The 20,268-nt window shown below is 44.1% G+C and overlaps 2 protein-coding genes across 2 annotated transcripts in view; one reads left to right on the top strand and one right to left on the bottom strand.

Annotated features, from left to right (window-relative positions):
* Positions 1–1,844, bottom strand: part of GEMIN5 (gem nuclear organelle associated protein 5) — a 48,359-nt gene extending 46,515 nt beyond the window's left edge. The window contains exon 1 of the mRNA XM_073649866.1: positions 1,673–1,844. The gene's annotated coding sequence lies outside the window, so the exon portion shown is untranslated. The remainder of the gene's footprint in view (positions 1–1,672) is intronic.
* On the top strand, positions 1,704–20,018 carry MRPL22 (mitochondrial ribosomal protein L22). Its single transcript, XM_073649867.1, has 7 exons — positions 1,704–1,815; positions 2,281–2,314; positions 5,434–5,566; positions 9,916–9,981; positions 14,036–14,113; positions 16,762–16,831; positions 18,215–20,018. Exons 1-7 carry the CDS (start codon positions 1,794–1,796, stop codon positions 18,424–18,426), a joined length of 615 nt encoding a protein of 204 aa, XP_073505968.1. The 5' UTR covers positions 1,704–1,793; the 3' UTR covers positions 18,427–20,018.
* Positions 20,019–20,268: the final 250 nt, after the last annotated feature.

Here is a 20,268-nt window from a genome sequence, read left to right on the forward strand (position 1 = left end):
ATGTATACACAGCAGTCCCAGCGTCTCCTATGTGATGTATATACAGCAGTCCCAGCATCTCCTATGTGATGTATAGACAGCAGTCTCAGCATCCCCTATGTGATGTATATAAAGCAGTTCCAGCGTCTCCTATGTGATGTATACACAGCAGTCCCAGCGTCTCCTATGTGATGTATATACAGCAGTCCCAGCGTCTCCTATGTGATGTATATACAGCAGTCCCAGCGTCTCCTATGTGATGTATACACAGCAGTCCCAGCGCCTCCTATGTGATGTACATACAGCAGTCCCAACGTCTGCTATGTGATGTACATACAGCAGTCCCAGCGTCTCCTATGTGATGTATATACAGCAGTCCCAGCGATTCCTATGTGATGTATATACAGCAGTCCCAGCGACTCCTATGTGATGTATATACAGCAGTCCCAGCGACTCCTATGTGATGTATATACAGCAGTCCTAGCGTCTCCTATGTGATGTATATACAGCAGTCCCAGCGTCTCCTATGTGATGTATATACAGCAGTCCCAGCGTCTCCTATGTGATGTATATACAGCAGTCCCAGCGTCTCCTATGTGATGTATATACAGCAGTCCTAGGGTCTCCTACGTGATGTATACTGTAGACTTATTGAGTTCTATGAATGTAACATGAGCGTTGATGAATTTCCCCCGTCAGGAGACCTGCAGTGTAATATACATATGTGTTCGGTATGACTTTTTGCTGTGAATTCTTTACAAAACTTATCAGTGCAAAGAGTAGCTTGCGCTCCAGACCGACGCAAACCTGGAAAAGCAATATCCATACCACCTAACATCGCAGTTGGTTGTACCACAGAGAAGCAGCTCCAGTCGTCCCATTAGGGGGGAGGTAATTAAATGTTTGACCAAATACAGCAGGGTAATTTTCAACTTGATAATTTTGAATGTCCCCCGAATGATGGTATAAATATCCAAATGGCCTCTGGATGAGAACAAATTCCCCACCGCTGGTATATAGTGTGTATGTATTACAGGGTACAGCTATTATATTCAATAAGTACGTGTACAGGATTGGTCAAAAGTTTGGACACACTTGTTCAGGGAAACAAACGATATTAACAGGTGTGTCCAAACTTTTGACTATACACAGGATAAGGGTGTATGTGCCATATACATAATATACGTGCTATATACAGGGCATATACAGAGAATACATAATATATATGGTATACATGTTATATACAGGGTGTACGTATTATATACAGGTTATGTATAATATATACACCCTATATATGTTATATACAGGGTGTACATATATACGGGTAATACATGTGAGATGCACAGGGTAAAGGTGTTAAATATAGGGTGTATATATTATACATGTTATATACAGGGTGCACGTATTATATACAGGTTATATAGAGGGTGTATATATTATACATGTTATATATAGGGTGTATATATTATACATGTTATATACAGGGTGTACATATATACAGGTAATACATGTGAGATACACAGGGTACAGGTGCTATATACAGGGTGTACATGTTATATATAGGGTGTATATATTATACATGTTATATACAGGGTGCACGTATTATATACAGGTTATAGACATGGTATATAGGGCACACAAGTGTCACACAGGGTGTACATATAAGTTACAGGGCAGGTTATCTCCTTCTTACCTTCTTCAGCTCTGTCTCTCCTCCAGCACGATGCAGCACTTCACGGCGTTGCTGTCGTAAAGAACCGGCTCCCATGTGAGCGCTGACAGCGAACCTGTCGTAAAGTGCGACACTGTCCAAGATGGCGGCGTCCATGTCTGCGGGTGAGTACCGGGGAGGGCGCGGGTGTCAGGGCCGGGGGAGGCGGTGAGCTGTTTCTGGTGACAAGTCTCTGGCAGGTCGTGTAATAAAGGGGCAGTCTGCTGCTGATGTGGGAGGACAACGGAGCAGCCGCCATACTGTCCCCGCCCGGGGTGTGCGGAGTATACAGCGGTGTACACAGCTTCTGTGCAGGTGTAACAAGATGGCAGCTCCCAGCAGCATGGCAGCTCAGAGAGGGCGCCCCTTACGGGCCAGGAAGCCCCTGTTATCAGCCCCCATAGTGGTGGAGGGGTTGGCGGCCGTCACACATCTCCTGCCGCTCATCACTTGGAAGCCATCAAGGTGAAGCCCATTTTTGGGTGGCAGAGGATCCCGGGAATCTAGTGGGACCTTCCCTCATTGTGTCCTCTTGTCCTTGTGCATCAGATCCGTCATACATGTACTGATTATTACGGTTTTTCTTACAGCTCTATGGGGGTCACTTTCCCGGATCCAGCGGGGGTGAGTATAACACCTACAGATGCGGGGGGCTTCTGTTGTGTTTCACGTGTCCGACAGTCACCATCTGTGATGTACTCTGTCCTGGACCCATACATGTTGGGGGGGGGGGCGATGAGTTCAGGGTCAAACAGTGAAACCGACCTTAAGGGTAAAGGATGCGGGTGGCGCGCGTATGAACACACTGTAGGGATGGGCACTTATGAGGTAGGTGCTCACACAATAAACCACATACATACTAAATAAGCCTAATAATATAAGGTGGAGAACTGTAAGTCATATATAATACAATCACAACTGTGAAAGAATTACCATATTACATAATAGGAAGTAATATAAATATTCAGACCTATAGGAATGTACACGATACTCATGACAAACCCTAACAGAGCGCAGTGACACGGCCTGCGAGATGAATTCCCCAGGTTCTTGCGTTTGTGTGGATACCTAATATGTGTAGGTTATTTGTTATATGTATTAAAATATATTTTATATGAAGAAATGTATTTATTTTTTTTGCACACATGAATATATACAGGGGGTGTAGAAGTAGGTATACAGTGTAAATAATAGTTACATTATAAGCATGTTATCAACTGCATGGTTTTCTTGAATATACCTAATCTTTTATAACTTCCCAAAAGAAAAAGTGCATCTGGATGAAGTTGGGTACCCGTTGTGGCCATTCTACCAGTACTAGGCCTTATCGACATATCCACTTATAATAACAAAATAGTATGAAGACACACTGCAGGCCTACATATGCACCCCACCGCCTTAAAAAAAAAATATATTTTTTTTTTCTTAAAAAAAAAAAAATAAAAATAATAATAATAATAATAATAATTAATAATAATAAAAAATAAATAAATTATATAGTGAAGAAAATAAGTATTTAATCCCTTGATGTTTTTGTAAGTTTGCCAAGTTTGCCCACTGACAAAGACATGAACAGGCTATAATTTTAAGGGTAGGTTAATTTTAACATTGAGAGATAGAATATCCTCAAAAAAAATCAAGAAAATCACATTGTATAAATTAGATAAATGTATTCGCATTTTGCAGTGAGAAATAAGTATTTGATCCCTCTGGCAAACAACACTTAATACTTGGTTGCAAAACCCTTGTTGGCAGCACAGCAGTCAGACGTTGTTTGTAGTTGATGATGAGGGTTGCGCACATGTCAGGAGGAATTTTGGTCCACTCCTCTGTGCAGTTCATCTCTAAATCATTAAGATTTTGAGGCTGTCGCTTGACAACTCGGAGCTTCAACTCCCTCCATACTTTTTCTATGGGATTAAGGTCTGGAGACTGGCTAGGCCACTCCATGACCTTACTGTGCTTCTTTTTGAGCCACTCCTTTGTTTCCTTGGCTGTATGTTTTGGGTCATTGTCTTGCTGGAAGACCCAGCCACGAGCCATTTTTAATGTCCTGGCGGAGGGAAGGAGGTTATCACTCAGGATTTTACGGTACATGGCTCCATCCATTCTCCCATTGATGCGGTGATGTAGTCCTGTGCCCTAAGCCGAGGAACACCACCAAAACATAATGTTTCCACCTCCATGCTTGACAGTGGGGACAGTGTTCTTTGGGTTATAGGCAGCATTTCTCTACATCCAAACACAGCGAGTTGAGTTAATGCCAAAGAGCTCAATTTTTGTCTCATCTGACCATAGCACCTTCTCCCAATAACTCACAGAATCATCCAGGTGTTCATTGGTAAGCTTCAGACGGGCCTGCACATGTGTCTTCTTGAGCAGGGGGACCTTGCGGGCACTGCAGGATTTTAAACCTTTAAAGCGTAATGTGCTACCAATGGTTTTCTTGGTGACTGTGGTCCCAGCTGCCTGGAGATCATTAACAAGTTCCCCCCGTGTAGTTTTATGCTGATCTCTTACCTTCCTCATGATCAAGGATACCCCACGAGGTGAGATTTTGCATGGTGCCCCAGATCGATGTCAATTGATAGTCATTTTGTATTTCTTCCATTTTCTTACTATTGCAACAACAGTTGTCTCCTTCTCACCCAGTGTCTTACTTATGGTTTTATAGCCCATTCCAGCTTTGTGCAGGTCTATGATCTTGTCCCTGACATCCTTAGAAAGCTCTTTGGTCTTGCCCATGTTGTAGAGGTTAGAGTCTGACTGATTAATTGAGTCTATGGATAGGAGTCTTTTATACAGGCGACTATGTAAGACGGCGGTCTGTAATGCAGGTAACGAGTTGATTAGGAGAGTGTAACTGGTCTGTAGGAGCCAGAACTCATAATGGTTTGTAGGGGATCAAATACTTATTTCTCACTGCAAAATGCAAATAAATGTATCTAATTTATACAATGTGATTTTCTTGATTTTTTTTTTTTTTTTGATATATTAAAATTAACCTACCCTTAAAATTATAGACTGTTCATGTCTTTTGTCAGTGGGCAAACTTACAAGAACAGCAAGGGATCAAATCAAATACTTATTTCCTTCACTGTATGTATGTATATATGGAAAAAAAAATTATATGTTGCAACCACAGAGCCTGTAAACCATAAAAAAAAAATCCCAAAAAAGCGGGCAGCACTCATTACCTGATTCCCAAAGTTAAAGTAGATATTCTATTGGCTTATGTGAACAGGTGGCAACGTTTCAGCTCCATTGAGCCTCTGTTATATATACTTGGACTCGGCAGGTCTGCAGTGACCGGGCCAACACTCTGTAATCAGGTCTATTAACTGCATATATTGCTCACTGAGTGCGATGCATCCCACAAAGACAGAAGCAGTAATAAACCACTTCTGTCTTCTTCCCAGGGTAAAAATTGTCAGTCTAGAGACTGTTGATAAAAAGTCCAGGGGCCACGTCTGTAGTCAATGGCCGCGAACCTCCTCCTACCTGCCGCCATCGCCGGCGCCTCTTTGATTATTAGACCCGGCGTGACAGCTTGCATACTTTGTACCGCTATGTAATGATGTCATGGGGCCTACAAATCAGAAGTCACTGATGATAGGAGGAGGTTCACAGAGTTTTGTTCCGGCAGTCATGAACGTGGTCCTGCAAATCTGTCCAGTCTTGCAGTTTTCTTGGGTTCTTAGGTTTCTGGACTGCGCTGATCTCATATAATAATTGTATTTCAGTCTGACGGCCACCAGCAGTGTCCTGTCACAGAGCGGTGTCCACACCAGCGCTGCCCTGGAGAGACGCAATTGGGAGATGAAGAACAAGGTGGTCTACCCTCCTCAACTTCCTGATGAACCTCGGCGACCTGCGGTGAGTCCATGTTATGTGCCTGGTAGTAGTGATCATTGCAGCAGCTGTCGCATTAGGGTTGAAATTTAGCCTTAATCAGGACAAGGGATGTTGTGCCTACATGGTGGCCGGGCTCCCAATCTCCATTCTAGTTCACCTAAAGGTGTTGGATCGTCCGGGCTCTGTGGGTCACGTTAATCCCACCAACTCCCCCCAACCATGTCTGTATGGACCTTATGCACTGGGCACAGTCATGGGGAACATGCTCAAAACCTATAACTCTGCCCTTCATCTGGCAAAACAATCCTACCTCACCGCCCTCATCACTTCACTATCCAACAATCCAAAACGACTTTTTGAAACCTTAAACTCCCTCCTGAGCCCTAAAGCACAGGCCCCCACCACCAACCTCAGCGGCGAGGATCTGGCCACTTATTTCCTATAAAAAAATCCACCACATCCATCAGGACATTACATCCCAATCTCCCCAGTGCCTGGATCCCCTTCCCTGCCGCACTTCAAGCTCACTTGCCATCTTTGAGCCTATCACAGAAGAAGAAGTTACCCAGCTCCTCGCTTCTTCTCGGCCTACAGCCTGCAACAGTGACCCCATTCCCTCACATATCCTGCAGTCCCTCTCACCGGTGGTCACCACTCACCTGACTAAAATATTTAACCTCTCTCTTTCTTCAAGTATCTTTCCCTCCTCATTTAAACATGCCATCATAACCCCTTTACTTAAAAAGCCATCCCTGGACCAGAACTGCTGCTAACTATAGACCTATCTCTAATCTTCATTTCATCTCTAAACTCCTGGAATGCTTGGTCCACTCCCTTCTAATCCGCTATCTCTCAGATAACTCTCTCCTCAACCCTTTACTATCTGGTTTCCGCTCCTTACATTCCACTGAAACTGCCGTCACTAAAGTCTCTAATGATCTACTAACAGCTAAATCTAATGGTCACTGCTCCCTGCTGATTCTCCTGGATCTCTCTGCAGCATTTGACACTGTGGATCACCAGCTCCTCCTCACTATGCTCCGCACTATTGGCCTCAAGGAAACCGTTCTCTCCTGGTTCTCCTCCTACCTCTCTGACCGCTCCTTCACTGTATCTTTTGCCGGCTCCTCTTCCCCTCCTCATCCTCTTACTATCGGGGTTCCTCAGGGCTCAGTCCTAGGCCCCCTCCTCTTCTCTCTATACACTGCCCCTATTGGACAAACAATCAGCAGATTTGGGTTCCAGCATCATCTCTATGCTAACAACACCCAAGTATACACGTCTTCCCCTGTCATCACCCCCACTCTAATACAAAATACCCAGGATTGTCTGTCTGCTGTCTCTAACATCATGTCCTCCCATCTTAAACTGAATCTCTCCAAAACTGAACTTCTTGTGTTTCTCCCCTCTACTAACCCAACTCTACCTAACATCGAAATTACCTTGGAGGGTTCAACCATAACTCCCAAGCAACACGCCTTGGGGTCATATTCAACACTAACCTTTCCTTTACCCCCCCATATCCGATCACTCACTCGCTCTTGTCACCTGCATATTAAAAACCTCTCCAGAATCCGACCTTTTCTCACCTTTGAAACTGCTAAAACTCTTACTGTTGCTCTTATTCACTCTCGTCTGGACTACTGCAACTCTCTTCTGATCGGTCTCCCTCTTACCAAGCTTTCTCCTCTCCAATCCGTCCTGAATGCGGCAGCAAGGGTCATATTTCTGTCTAGCCGCTTCACCGATGCCTCCATCTTGTGCCAGTCATTACACTGGTTGCCCATTCGCTACAGGGTCCAATATAAACTCATCGCTCTCACCCACAAAGCTCTCCACAGTTCTGCACCGCCTTATATCTCCTCCCTGATCTCTGTCTATCACCCTACATGTGCCCTCCGTTCTACAAATGACCTAAGACTAACATCCCCCATAATCCGAACCTCGCACCTTCGTCTCCAAGACTTCTCTCGTGCTGCGCCAGTTCTCTGGAATGCTCTACCCCAGACGATCCGACTGATGCCTAGCCCCGATGTCTTCAAGCGCGCTTTAAAAACCCATCTCTTTAAACAAGCCTACCACCTCAACTACTCAGTAAACTAACTTTCCCCTGTTCCCTCCTTCTAAATATTATTCAGAATCTGCTCCCTACTCTTCATCTGTCTCCACACCCTCCACGCACACGATAACTGCACTTTGTACTTGAGTATTGCACTTAAACATACGGGCTGATGACCGGATCATGCAGCTTTATATGAAAATCCCTATTTATTATAATTGCCAGACCTGAAATAACAAGCACTTTTCAACTATTGTGTCCCCCATTTCCTTGTAGAATGTAAGCTCACTCCTAATGTAACTGTTAAAACTGTCTTAAATTATATTGAATTTATTGTCTGTACTTGTCTCCGCTTAATTGTAAAGTGTTGCCGAATATGTTGGCACTATATAAAAAAAAATTATAATAATAATAATAAAAATGACCTTCCCCAAACTGTTCTCACAAAGCTGAAGGCTACAATGGTCCAATATGTCTTGTGCTGAAGCAGTAAGATTTCCCTTCACAAAGAGGCCAAAGCCGAGCCCTGAAACACAACCCCTTATTATTATCCCTCTTCCACCAAACTTTTCAGCTGGCACAATGGCTCTGTAACGTTACGGGGTCTCCACTTCGTGGCTGAGTTGCTGTGGTTCCTTCCACTTCTCAATCATATCACTGACAGGTGATGGGGGAAGAAATGTCATGAACGGACTTATTACCCCGATACCTTATTTTACAGGACCGCGTATCAGTGAGCTCTGCTCCACCGGCCAATCTGTCACATGTTAGTTAAAGGCAGACGGCGTGGCAGGGGGCTGGATGTTATACATCGGGGGGGCCGGGTGTTACACACCAGGCCGGGCGAGGGGACTGAATGAGAAACTTGAATCCAATGATTGAAAGGAGAACCCCAATCCTTTTCTCCATGTAGTGTATATTTATCCCCTCCTGTGGTTATGAGTATTGCAGTTTTTGGAGTAGTGAAGCCTGGCACTATGGGCCGTGGTGCAATGTGCGGAGTCATCAGCTCTAGTTGCTGTATTTTGTAGCTGGCGGACAGGGGAGTGCGCGGTCTGTGATCTTTTATAGGTGTTTTCATCACTTCTGGGTAGTAAGATTGACAGGCCGTAGTATTACTGGCGCCCATGTGATCGAAATCCGTGACCAAACTTCGCCGAGGATTTTGCTGCATTTGGCTGAGTTCATCTGCTTGGTGTACACCTGCTAATGGCTCATTTAGATCAGAGTATAATCAGCGTTTGTGAAAAATCACATACTTGTTTAGCCATTTCGAGGCCGCCTGTAGACTTTAAATGTTCAGGCAGTCCACACTTATCCCTGCACTGATGTTCTAAAACGTCAATTTAGTCTAAGCAGCTTGCACAAGGTCGCGTAGTTGTGGTGGTGTGGAGTCCGATATCAGACACAGCCAGACTCCCCATAGAAATGAAAAACGTGGTTTATTACCATATTTGCCTTCTCAATGTCTGTATACACAGCGCTCAACAAGCGTTTGTGTACACAGATTAGGAAGCACTGATAGTGCTTTCACCTCTGGACCCAGCGGTCATCTGATCCCTTAGGTGTAGGCAGGGAGCAGGAGCTGCTGCTGGGTCATCTCTGATATGCAACCAAGAACCTGAAATTCCCCTGTAACTTGAGCTAATACCCCAGCCCTAGTTACAAGGGAAATCTGCAAAAAAAAATTATGTATTGATATGCTAAAATGCCCCCCTGCAGAGGTCTTTTAAGACATTATGGGGGGGGGGGGCACAGTGGTATAAAATGAATGAAAAATAACAAAAATAAAATAGAAAAAAATGAGCATAAAAAAGACACTACCAGTCTAAATCACGGTCTCTAGCCCTGCCTCTGTCAAAATAATATGTCCAATATAGCAAAATATTTTTTACGGAAAGGGGAGATCAAATTAAAAATGGTTTTAGTGGTTCTCTTTTCATTTTCTCCTGATATTAGCAAAAAAAAAATAAAAAATAGAATATAAAAGTTAAACCCCACGTGGTGCGAAAAAGAGGCAACAATTATTAATTAAAAACGCATGAATGATAAAACTTGAAAATGTTCCTGGTCATGAACTGGTTAAACATGCTTGTTCATCGGTTGATTGGACCTTTTGTCGGCAGCACATTGCCCAGTATAAATATGGGATGTGCTGCCGACACCTTGAATCGTCATATTAATGTTCCATTCCCAGTGATTTTCGTTGGCACCGATGGACTTGCATTTGGTGGCTTGACTCCAGTTAATGGGCAAATATCGGCCCATCTAAATGACCATAAATCATTTTTTTTCCCATTTATTTTCCTAGGAAATTCACCATTGTCGTAGACTGATTAAGTACAGCATGGACAAGATGTGGTACTTGGCCACACTGGTATGTATTGTGCTTGATCTACTGCTACCAGCTGTGTGGCTCCGTTCTCAAAGTTAGTAGGGTCGCAGCTGTCGGCAAGTGATCACCGGTCCAAACACTAAAACTTAGTGAACATTTTAATTTAGGCTGCTGGGGAATACCCAAATCATAGGGGGCATTTATCCATACCAGCGTTTGAGACCACAAGAATGCGTTTTGCATGCTCCCAGCCACATTCCGACTAGACATGCATTGAGCGAGGCTGCACACGTCTAGTCGGCATGTGACCACAGGTATGCAAATCGCATGCTTGTAGACACACTCCCGGCACCAGAGACTCCTGAAAGCGTGCAATGCACACGATGTGAGGATTCACAAACCTGCAGTCACATAGTGATTGCAGACTTGTAGCCTAAGACCGGACAACCCCTTTAATATATTGGGCACATGTTTGGCAAACTTATACAAACTGACTACCTACGAGCTGGTGTAGAAGTCCACTATAATTGACACCAGCTTCTACTAAATCTGTTGGTCTGTGATTGGCCATTCCACTTCCGCTTGCCACATCCGCTCTTTAGAAAAGTGGCAAGGCCAGTGCTAAATTGAATAAAAGTCACAAAAGCAAGGTGCAAAAGTTGTATATGAAAAAAATGTGCTAACTTTTTATGCAAAAAAAGTATAAATTAGGGCTTGGTAGCAATGTACAGTAGGGAAAATTTAAGTATTTGATACACTGCCGATTTAGCAAATTTTCCCACCTACAAAGAATGGAGAGGTCTGTAATTTTTATCGTAGGTCACTTCATCTGTGAGAGACACAATCTAAAAATAAAAAACAGAAAACCACATTGTGTGATTTTTACATAATTAATTTACATTTTATTGCATGAAATAAGTATTTGATCACCTACCAACCAGCAAGAATTTTGGCTCTCACAGACCTATTAGTTTTTCTTTAAGAAGCCCTCCTACGCTGCACTCATTACCTGTATTAATTGTACCTGTTTGAACTCTGTACCTGTATAAAAGACACCTGTCCACACACACAATCAATCACACTCCAACCTCTCCACCATGACCAAGACCAAAGAGCTGTCTAAGGACACCAGGGACAAAATTGTAGACCTGCACAAGGCTGGGATGGGCTACAGGACAATAGGCAAGCTTGGTGAGAAGGCAACAACTGTTGGTGCAATTATTAGAAAATGGAAGCAACACAAGATGACTGTCAATTTTCCAAGATCTCGCCTTGTGCGATAAGGATGATTCTGAGAAAGGTGAGAAATCAGCCCAGAACTACACGGGAGGACCTGGTCAATGACCTGAAGAGAGCTGGGACCACAGTCTCAAACATTACCGTTAGTAACACACTGCGCCGTCATGGATTAAAATCCTGCAGGGCACGCAAGGTCCCCCTGCTCACACCAGAACATTTCCAGGCCCGTTTGAAGTTCCCCAATGATCATCTGGATGATTCAGAGGAGGCATGGGAGAAGGTCATATGGTCAGGTGAGACCAAACTAGAAGTTTTTGGTATCAACTCCACTCGCAATGTTTGGAGGAAGAAGGATGAGTACAACACCATCCCAACCACGAAACATGATGGAAGAAACCTCATACTTTGGGGTTGCTTTTCTGCACAGGGGACAGGATGACTGCACCATATTGAAGGGACGATGGATTGGGTCATGTATCGTGAGATTTTGGCCAACAACCTCCTTCCCTCAGTAAGAGCATTGAAGATGGGTTGTGGCTGAGTCTTCCAGCATGTCAATGACCTGAAACACACAGCCAGGGCAACTAAGGAGTGGCTCCGTAAGAAGCATTTCAAGGTCCTGGAGTGGCCTACCCAGTCTCCAGAGCTGAACCCAATAGAAAATCTTTGGAGGGAGCTGAAACTCAATGTTGCCCAGCGACAGCCCCGAAACCTGAAAGATCTGGAGAAGGTCTGTATGGAGGAGTGGGCCAAAATCCCTGCTGCAGAGTGTGCAAACCTGGTCAAAAACTACAGGAAACGTCTGTCCTCTGTAATTACAAAGGTTTCTGTACCAAATATTAAGTTCTGTTTTTCTATTGTATCAAATACTTATTTCATGCAATAAAATGCTAAAAAATTATGTAAAAATTATACAATGTGATTTTCTGCTTTTTATTTTTAGATTCTGTCTCTCACAGTTGAAGTGACCTACGATAAAAATTACAGACCTCTCCATTCTTTGCAGGTGGGAAAACTTGCAAAAATCGGCAGTGGATCAAATACTTATTTTCGCCACTGTACATACAGCAGTCTGTGTATCCTGTGTGATGCATATACAGCAGTCTCAGTGTATCCTCTTGAATGGGCCCCAAAAGAACCCAAAAAATGTACTATTTCCTTACTTTATAATATACCTTTTATTGTTTGAGGATGCAGAGCTCCATATTTCCTACTTCCTCAGATGTGCCCTGTATACTGGTTTCAGGTAGTGACCGCTAGGAAGAACGTATGTTAACTTGCTGATATTGGATGCTGTATTCAAACACTCAACATTAAAAGTGCAACACCAAGAAGGAAAAGTCGTGGAATTATGGAAATCACAGGATGGATAGACCTATTACTTATCTGCAAATTGTGTAAAAATGGAAACCAAATTTTCAATACCTCTCGATTTTATTCAGTATGGAGTATGAGCGCCACATGCAGAAATCCCTTCACTATCACTGAGGTTATTAGTGGTCATCTGAGGAACATTCTGCCACGCTAAATACACTCGAGCAAATCATCAAGATCCGCTTCTGGCAGTTTCTTTTGTGATTGCCGACTGCGGAATTGCTGTCTAATAACAACCCAGATGTGCTCAATGGCAGATGAGTCCCGAGACGCTGCAGGCCATGGTAGCACGTTTAGGCCACGCAGGCTGCTTACAGTATGTTGTGTTGAAAACATCTCCTTTGGAGAAATAGTCACACTACTGGGTCCAAATCAATGCAACGCCAAGCTGCTGGTGCATCTGGAATGAAGACTAGGAGGGTCAGGCTATCGCACCTTATGATATCCCACCCCATAATCCCAAGAGTAGGACCAATGTGAACTTCCCTCGTGAAGGTCTTTTCATGGCGTTGCCCACATGGTCTCCAGATACACTTTTGTCTTGACACAATGATATCGCTGAAGAGGACAGGCCTCCACTCCAGTACGTCATTTTTGTCTTGCTCTGCACCATATGGTGACGCGACGTCAATGAAACACCTGTAGCTGGACATCTGGCTCGTAGCCCAATGTCCTTGAAACACCTTCTGATGGTTTGTGTAGACGCAGTTTATTCTTGGTATGTGACGTCCAATTTCACGTACAGTATAGAATGGATCAATCATGGAACCAGTGGTGCGGCTGTTTTTTGACACCACAGCGATAGTCCCGTATGTTTCTTGTACTACTGTGAGCAACCTGCGTAGTCTTCTTGTTCTACCATGGCATGCAGCATCTTGACACTTGTCTCCCATCAAGCACATCTGGCACGTCATTGGTTGGCAATCACAAAAGTAGCTGCCAGCAGCGGATTTTGATGATTTGTCCATCCTCATTGATTGCAGCCAAGGCTGTAAGTGCGGGGATTTCGCACCTGGTGCAATTTCAATGTTGAGGCGTGTGTATGCTGTGAGCTCCCCCTATTGGTGCCTGAATGCAAGCGTAATTTTATCCTTAGGGAAAGCGTGTCGTTTCCAAGGCTTTCTTCACTTTTTGTGCTCCATATCCACATTACTGGGTCTGTTCCTTACAGGGATGACGGCCTTGTCTTTAAATAACATTTCATAAACTGAATCCCCGCCGATTCCTTGTGATTAACTTCCTAAATCCTGAGCTTCCACCGTAACCGCAGATTTTCGTCAAATGAGTTTCTCGGTCATCAAAGCGATATTGAACCGAGTTATTAATTCATCTAGATGGCGGATGGAGATATGTAAATGATGCCGGATTTTCATAGAATTTGGCTTTTATCCAGCGAGCGTCACAGCCCTCCAGGGGCCTGATTAGCAGCAGCGTAATAACGGATCAGTCACATGGAGGATTAACCCTTTCTTCATATCTCCAGATCAAGGGGATGTCTATAGACCGGGCGATCGCTCAGATGGAGTTCAGCGACAAGAAAGGGGCAAAAGTCATTAAAGAGGTAAAACGAGGCTAATTTGTCGAAGGAATAAAAAAAAAAAATTATATATTTGTCATTAATAACTTGCCTTCATTGACCTCACATTGTATAATTGTGATAAAGTAGTTTCTCATCGGTACAATTAAAGGGGTCAGAATGCCATGGAAAAAAAATATTTTAATGCCCACCTCACCGATCCTTTGCCGCCAATTACCAGGTCCTCTGCTGGTCTCTACTTTTTTTTCCTGATTTCTTGCAACACACAGGAGATAACTGCTCAGCCAATCACTGTCCAAAGTGAGTACATCAGTTAGTGATTGGCTGAGCCGTCATTTCCTGTGTGTAGAGAGGAAACCGGATTGGCTGAGTGTTTCCTGTGTGTAGAGGGGAAAAAGGAAGTAGAGACAAGCGGGGAAACTGGACAACATTGAAATGAGAGTGATGTATTCGGTGAAGTGAGTATTAAATTGTTTTGTTTATCCCTTTTTTTTTTTTTTTTTTTTTTCCATTTAAGAAAAAAAAAAATCAATGTGGATAATGCCTTTTAAAGGGAATCTGTCAATATTTCATCCCCCAAACTATTTACACGAGCAGGTAGCTCTATCAAAGACAAGTCCAACAATACCTTTATATGGCCAGTCCGTTGATCCGTTACTGAGAAATCAGCGTTTCCATTTATATGTAAATGAGGCTGAAGAGCTATGGTAGATCTGAAGCCTCTGTCTCTCCAGCTCTACTTTCCATCCACCTGCTTGACTGACAGCCTCTATGCTGTTTGACCTCATGCAAATGAGTCGTCAGGCAGCAGGAGGCAACGCTGGGTAGGGAGTAGAGCTGGAGTGATAGAGGCTACAGATCTACCATAGCTCTTCAGCCTCATTTTACATATCAATTTGAATGCTGATTTCTCAGTAACGGAGGAATGGACCGGCCATGTAAAGGTATTGCTGGACTTGTCTTTGATAGAACTACATGTACATATTAAGAGTTTAGGGGGTGAAATCCTGCCGACAGAATCCCTTTAAACCCCTAATCCGATATGGGTCTTTAAGTGTGCCCAGTGGACAAACCCTTTATCGTGTGTGCAGATGAAGAAACTGCTGAGACTAAAGGCCCCGTCACACTTAGCGATTCTGCAACGATCCTGACAACGATACGACCTGTCAGGGATCGTTGCTGCGTCGCTATGTGGTCGCTGGTGAGCTGTCAAACAGGCAGGCTCACCAACGATCAGGGGAGCAGCGACATCGTGGAAAGAATCTTTCCACGATGTCCTGCTCCGGTTACCAGCCTGCTGAAGCAGGAGCAGGCTGGTAACCATGATAAACATCGGGTTACTAGGGGCACACGCGCACCTAGTAACCCGTTGTTTATCATGGTTACCACTCTGCTACGGTGAGCGGGAGGTTACCGCTCACTTTAGCAGGCTCATAACCATGATAAACAGCGGGTTACTAAGTGCGCGTGTGCCCCTAGTAACCCGATGTTTATCATGGTTACCAGCCTGATCGCTGCTCCCGCTGGTCACACACAGCGACAACGACCAAAAAATGGTCCAGAACACTTTGCAGCGATCAGCGACCTCACAGCAGGGGCCTGATCGTTGCATAGTGTCACACATAGCGACATAGCTGGTAAGGTCGCTGTTGCGTCACCAAAACCATGACACAGCAGCGATCGCGCTAAGCCCCCGTCTCACAGCAGTGATCTCGCTAGCGATCTCGCTATGTGTCACGGTTTTGGTGACGCAACAGCGACCTCACCAGCAATGTCGCTATGTGTGACACTTTGCAACGATCAGGCCCCTGCTGTGAGGTTGCTGATCGCTGCAAAGTGTCCTGGACCATTTTTTGGTCGTTGTCCTCCCGCTGGTCAGCACACATCGCTGTGTGTGACCAGCGGGAGCAGCGATCAGGCTGGTAACCATGAATAAACATCGGGTTACTAGGGGCACACGCGCACTTAGTAACCCGCTGTTTATCATGGTTACGAGCCTGCTAAAGTGAGAGGTAACCTCCCGCTCACCGTAGCAGAGTGGTAACCATGATAAACAACGGGTTACTAGGTGCGCGTGTGCCCCTAGTAACCCGCTGTTTATCATGGTTACCAGCCTGCTCCTGCTTCAGCAGGCTGGTAACCAGGAGCAGGACATTGTGGAAAGATTCTTTCCACGATGTCGCTGCTCCCCTGATCGTTGGTGAGCCTGCCTGTTTGACAGCTCACCAGCGACCACATAGCGACGCAGCAACGATCCCTGACAGGTCGTATCGTTGTCGGGATCGTTGCAGCGTCGCTAAGTGTGACGGGGCCTCTAGCGATCTCGCTATGTGAGACGGGGGCTTTACTGCAGCATCTTCCCCCTCCTCTCCCTCTGGTTACTGTTTCACTAAAGACAAACTTTCTTCAGCCATTCACAGCACTCTAATGAATAGAGAGACTATATAGGTGCGCCTGTCTCACGACGGGAGCCTTATACCAGATTTTCTATCTGCCACAAGGGGGAGCTGCAGTAAAGAGAACGATGTACAGTGTGAACATCTACAGGTTGTTTCTAATGAAGAAGATGGATCTAAAGGATATAAATTTGTGCTTTTTGTATTACGTAATAATTAATTATTATAATTAAAAATTATATCTAATTATTTTTTTTTGCTCCTTTTCTCGTTTAGGTCTTGTTAGAAGCTCAGGAAATGGCAGTAAGAAACCACCATGTGGAATACAAATCTAACCTTTACGTTGGTAAGGTTTTCACCAGAGCGATGTGTGATCCATAAAGATTTAATGTATAACCGTAAAAAGTATAGAGAGAAAAAAAAAAAGTCAACCAGTCGAAGGTCCAAGAAAAAAAATCTTGCCACTGGGAACCGCTCTGGACCGGAAGTGATGACCAATTCCAATCACCTTGACTTCTGAGGCCACTGATTGGCTAGGGTAGGGTGACTGGCGGCCAGGACTTATTTACCCCGGGAATCCTATCCCCGCTTAAGCGAAGCTTCGGGAGTGATGTCCAGACCACTGATTGGCTGTTTTTGAAAGCAAGAGGAGTATCAGCTTAAAAAGACTCTGTAGTCACAGCAGGTTCCACTGTGACATCTCCTGCGGTCACAGCAGAACTCCCCACTGCCCCTTAGTAGTTTTAGCAGGCTCTCCCTCCCTTTCCTTGTAATCACAGCACGGTTCTCCACTGCCCCCTAGAAGTCATGACAGAACTACCCCCTTCTTCAGTAGTCATAGCAGAACATCTTGCCACCACCCTAGTAGGCTTGATACAATTTCTCCTACTTGGTAGCAAGGACTCTACTCCTGTAGTCCTAGTAGTACTCTTTGCTGCCCCCTTAGAATTCCTCTTCTCCATTAGTTACAGCAGAACTCCCTGCTACCCCCTAGTAGTTTTACCAGAATTATCTCTTCCCTGTAACATGGACTCTTTCCAATAGTCCCAGCAGAACTTCCCAGTGGCCCTAGTAGTCATAGCAGAATTCCCCGTTTCTGAGTAGTCATAGCAGAACTTCTTGCTGCCACCGTAGTGGTCTTGCCAGAATTTCCTCTTCCCTGTAGCAAGGACTCTTCCCAAGTAGTACTCCTTTCTGCTTCCTATTAGTCATAGCCAAATTTCCCATTCACTAGTAGTCAAAGCAGAACTACCAACTGCCCCCCTTTTAGACTTAACAAAATGTTCCCTTCTCTGTAGCTAAAACTCTTCCTCAGTAATCACCACACCTGCTGCCCCCTATAGTCATAGCATAATTCCCCTTCCCCATTAGTCATAGCAAAACTCCTTGCTGCCTCTAGTAGTCCTAGCAGAATTTTCCCTTCCTTGGAGCAAAGACTCTTCCCCAGTAGTCCCAGCAGTACTCCTCACTGCTCCCCTAGTAGTCTTTGCAGAATCCCCCCTTCCCCAGTAGTCCAAGCTGTACTCTGTTAACCCCTAGTAGTCTTAGCAGAATTCTCCCTTCCCAAGTAGTCCCAGCAGTAAGTTTTACTAACCCCTAGTAGTCTTACCAAAATTCCCCCTTCCCCAGAAGTCCCAGCAGTACTCCCATCTGCCCCCTAGTAGTCTCAGCAGAATTTCCATTCCCCATTAGTCGTTATTCACACACGCCTGTCTTATTTGCCTTTCAGCCGACTCATTTTCTGGTAAAGGCACTTACCTGAAGCGGATCCGCATCCACGGCCGGGGTAAATTTGGTATCATGGATAAGGTGCACTGCCATTATTTCGTCAAGTTGGTTGAGGGACCACCACCTCCAAAAGAAAAACCCATCACCGGCTTCCAGCAGGCAGAGGACTACGTTCAGCAGCTCCGAAACCGCACCATCATCCACAGCTTGTGAACGGCCGCTCCTCTGAGCACTATGGACTCTGTGATGGCGAGGCGGGAGTCGTATATAGAAATATATATGTATGTGGACATTTCTAGAAATTCATATGTAAAAATAAAATATTGTTTCCATGTTTTGTTATAATCGATTGTTTAATATATTCGTGTTTGTAGAGAATCTTACACATCTTATAAATGTGCCCCTGCTGTGTACTGTGAAATGGCTGTGTCTCACTATGCAGAGATGCTCCAGTTTAAGGTTTGCACATACCACAGCTCATGGGCAAGAGGAAGCAAAAGAGAGTATACAGACAGGACAGCATGGGTTGTTTTATCTGAATACTCTTTTGCTTCCTCCCCTTGCCAGTAGCTGTGGTATGTGCAGACCTTAAACTGGAGCAGCTCTGCATGGAAAGACACAGCCATTACACAGTACACAGCAGGGGCACATTTATAAGATTATCTCAGCACAGGGGACATTTTTTTTAAACACATCCAATTGTGGAAGTTATTATTATTCCAAGATCTATTAATCATTTGTGGGAAAACCCCTTGAAGTCCTGATGATGCAGCGAGGTCAGGACTTTGCATCTCTGCAAGTTCCGCTTATTCTGAGAAGATGACCGGCGATGGGAGGCAGGTCATTCTCTGCGAGACTTTGGACAGGGCAGGCAGGTCCTTCGGACATGAGAAGAATGAGACGAGGCCGGAGAGCTGTGAGTGCTTGCATTTCCATTCATATTTAACAATGGATAACTTTGGAACGGAAGCAAAGATTACTACAAAAAAGAAGTTATAGATATAATATGAATTGTGTCCTAACATAGATTTTTTTTTTTTGGTTTATGGTAGAAAAATCTGCCTTAAGTGGCCGGCACCTCTTAACGAATTTGGCGCTACTTATTCCTGTATGGAGCATGAATCGGGGGCCCTTGTCTTGTGTTTTACGCCTTACAAGCTGACCTTTTAGAGCATGACTGCAATACCACTGGTGGCCATCAGGTGTCAGTGCAATGCTGTTATTACTGTATTATTATTGCATTTTTTTGCTTGTTGATAACCTGTGTTTGTGTATATAACATGCACACAAATATATATGTTAATCACATTTAATAATTAACATATTATATTTATTAAGTTTTATATACTATATAATTTTGGATAATTTCGCACAAGCCGGCCATTATTGATAGAACGAGTCGTCACCAGCTTCACAGTTTTCGCGTTCACACCCTCAATAATGACAGGGTCTAAAGATATATTTCAGCATGTCAAAAGTTTCTGGTCATTAGTCCAAATCTGATCCTTCTCATCGCACCAGGGTATTGATGTACTCTCTGTGGTCGGCAAAACTAACCTACATGCTGCTGTCATGCTACTGACTTCTGCCGCAGCACACCTTCTCGAATAATGGTCCCGCGGCAAGATGACAGAATCAACTGATCGCCATCGGTGTTAATAAATGTCGCCACATATCTGAGTCCACGGGGTTGATGGTTTATATGAGGTGACAGTAAGGATTCTTTTCGGTTCCTGCAGTTCCTTTTTTTTTTTTTTTCCTTTAAAGTTGTAATTAAAGAAAAAAATAAATAATCAAAACTGTAATTAGTCTGTACAGGGACTTTCCTGCTTGAAAGACGTTGATACAGATAATTGAAGTAGAACGTTACATTGACATTTTTCCAAACAGCGTCTGAGAGTCTCGCGATGGCGACGCAATGTTCTGGGGATGAACAAACCTGTAATTAATCAGTCACTCACGATAATAAACTAGAAAGTTTTTACTGTCAGAACTTTATTTTATTTTTCTAAATTTTGTATATAAAGATCACAGAAGACATCAGGACATCAACCT

Source organism: Phyllobates terribilis, unplaced genomic scaffold, assembly GCF_046119375.1.
Source record: "Phyllobates terribilis strain yellow unplaced genomic scaffold, ASM4611937v1 Scaffold_10__3_contigs__length_209671492, whole genome shotgun sequence".
NCBI lineage: Eukaryota > Metazoa > Chordata > Amphibia > Anura > Dendrobatidae > Phyllobates > Phyllobates terribilis.

Coding starts and splice junctions, on each gene's coding strand:
- MRPL22 (XM_073649867.1), top strand. CDS start 1,794: ATGGCGGCGTCCATGTCTGCGG. Junction 1,816..2,280: donor GGCGGCGTCCATGTCTGCGG/GTGAGTACCGGG, acceptor TTTTTCTTACAG/CTCTATGGGGGTCACTTTCC. Junction 5,567..9,915: donor ATGAACCTCGGCGACCTGCG/GTGAGTCCATGT, acceptor TTATTTTCCTAG/GAAATTCACCATTGTCGTAG.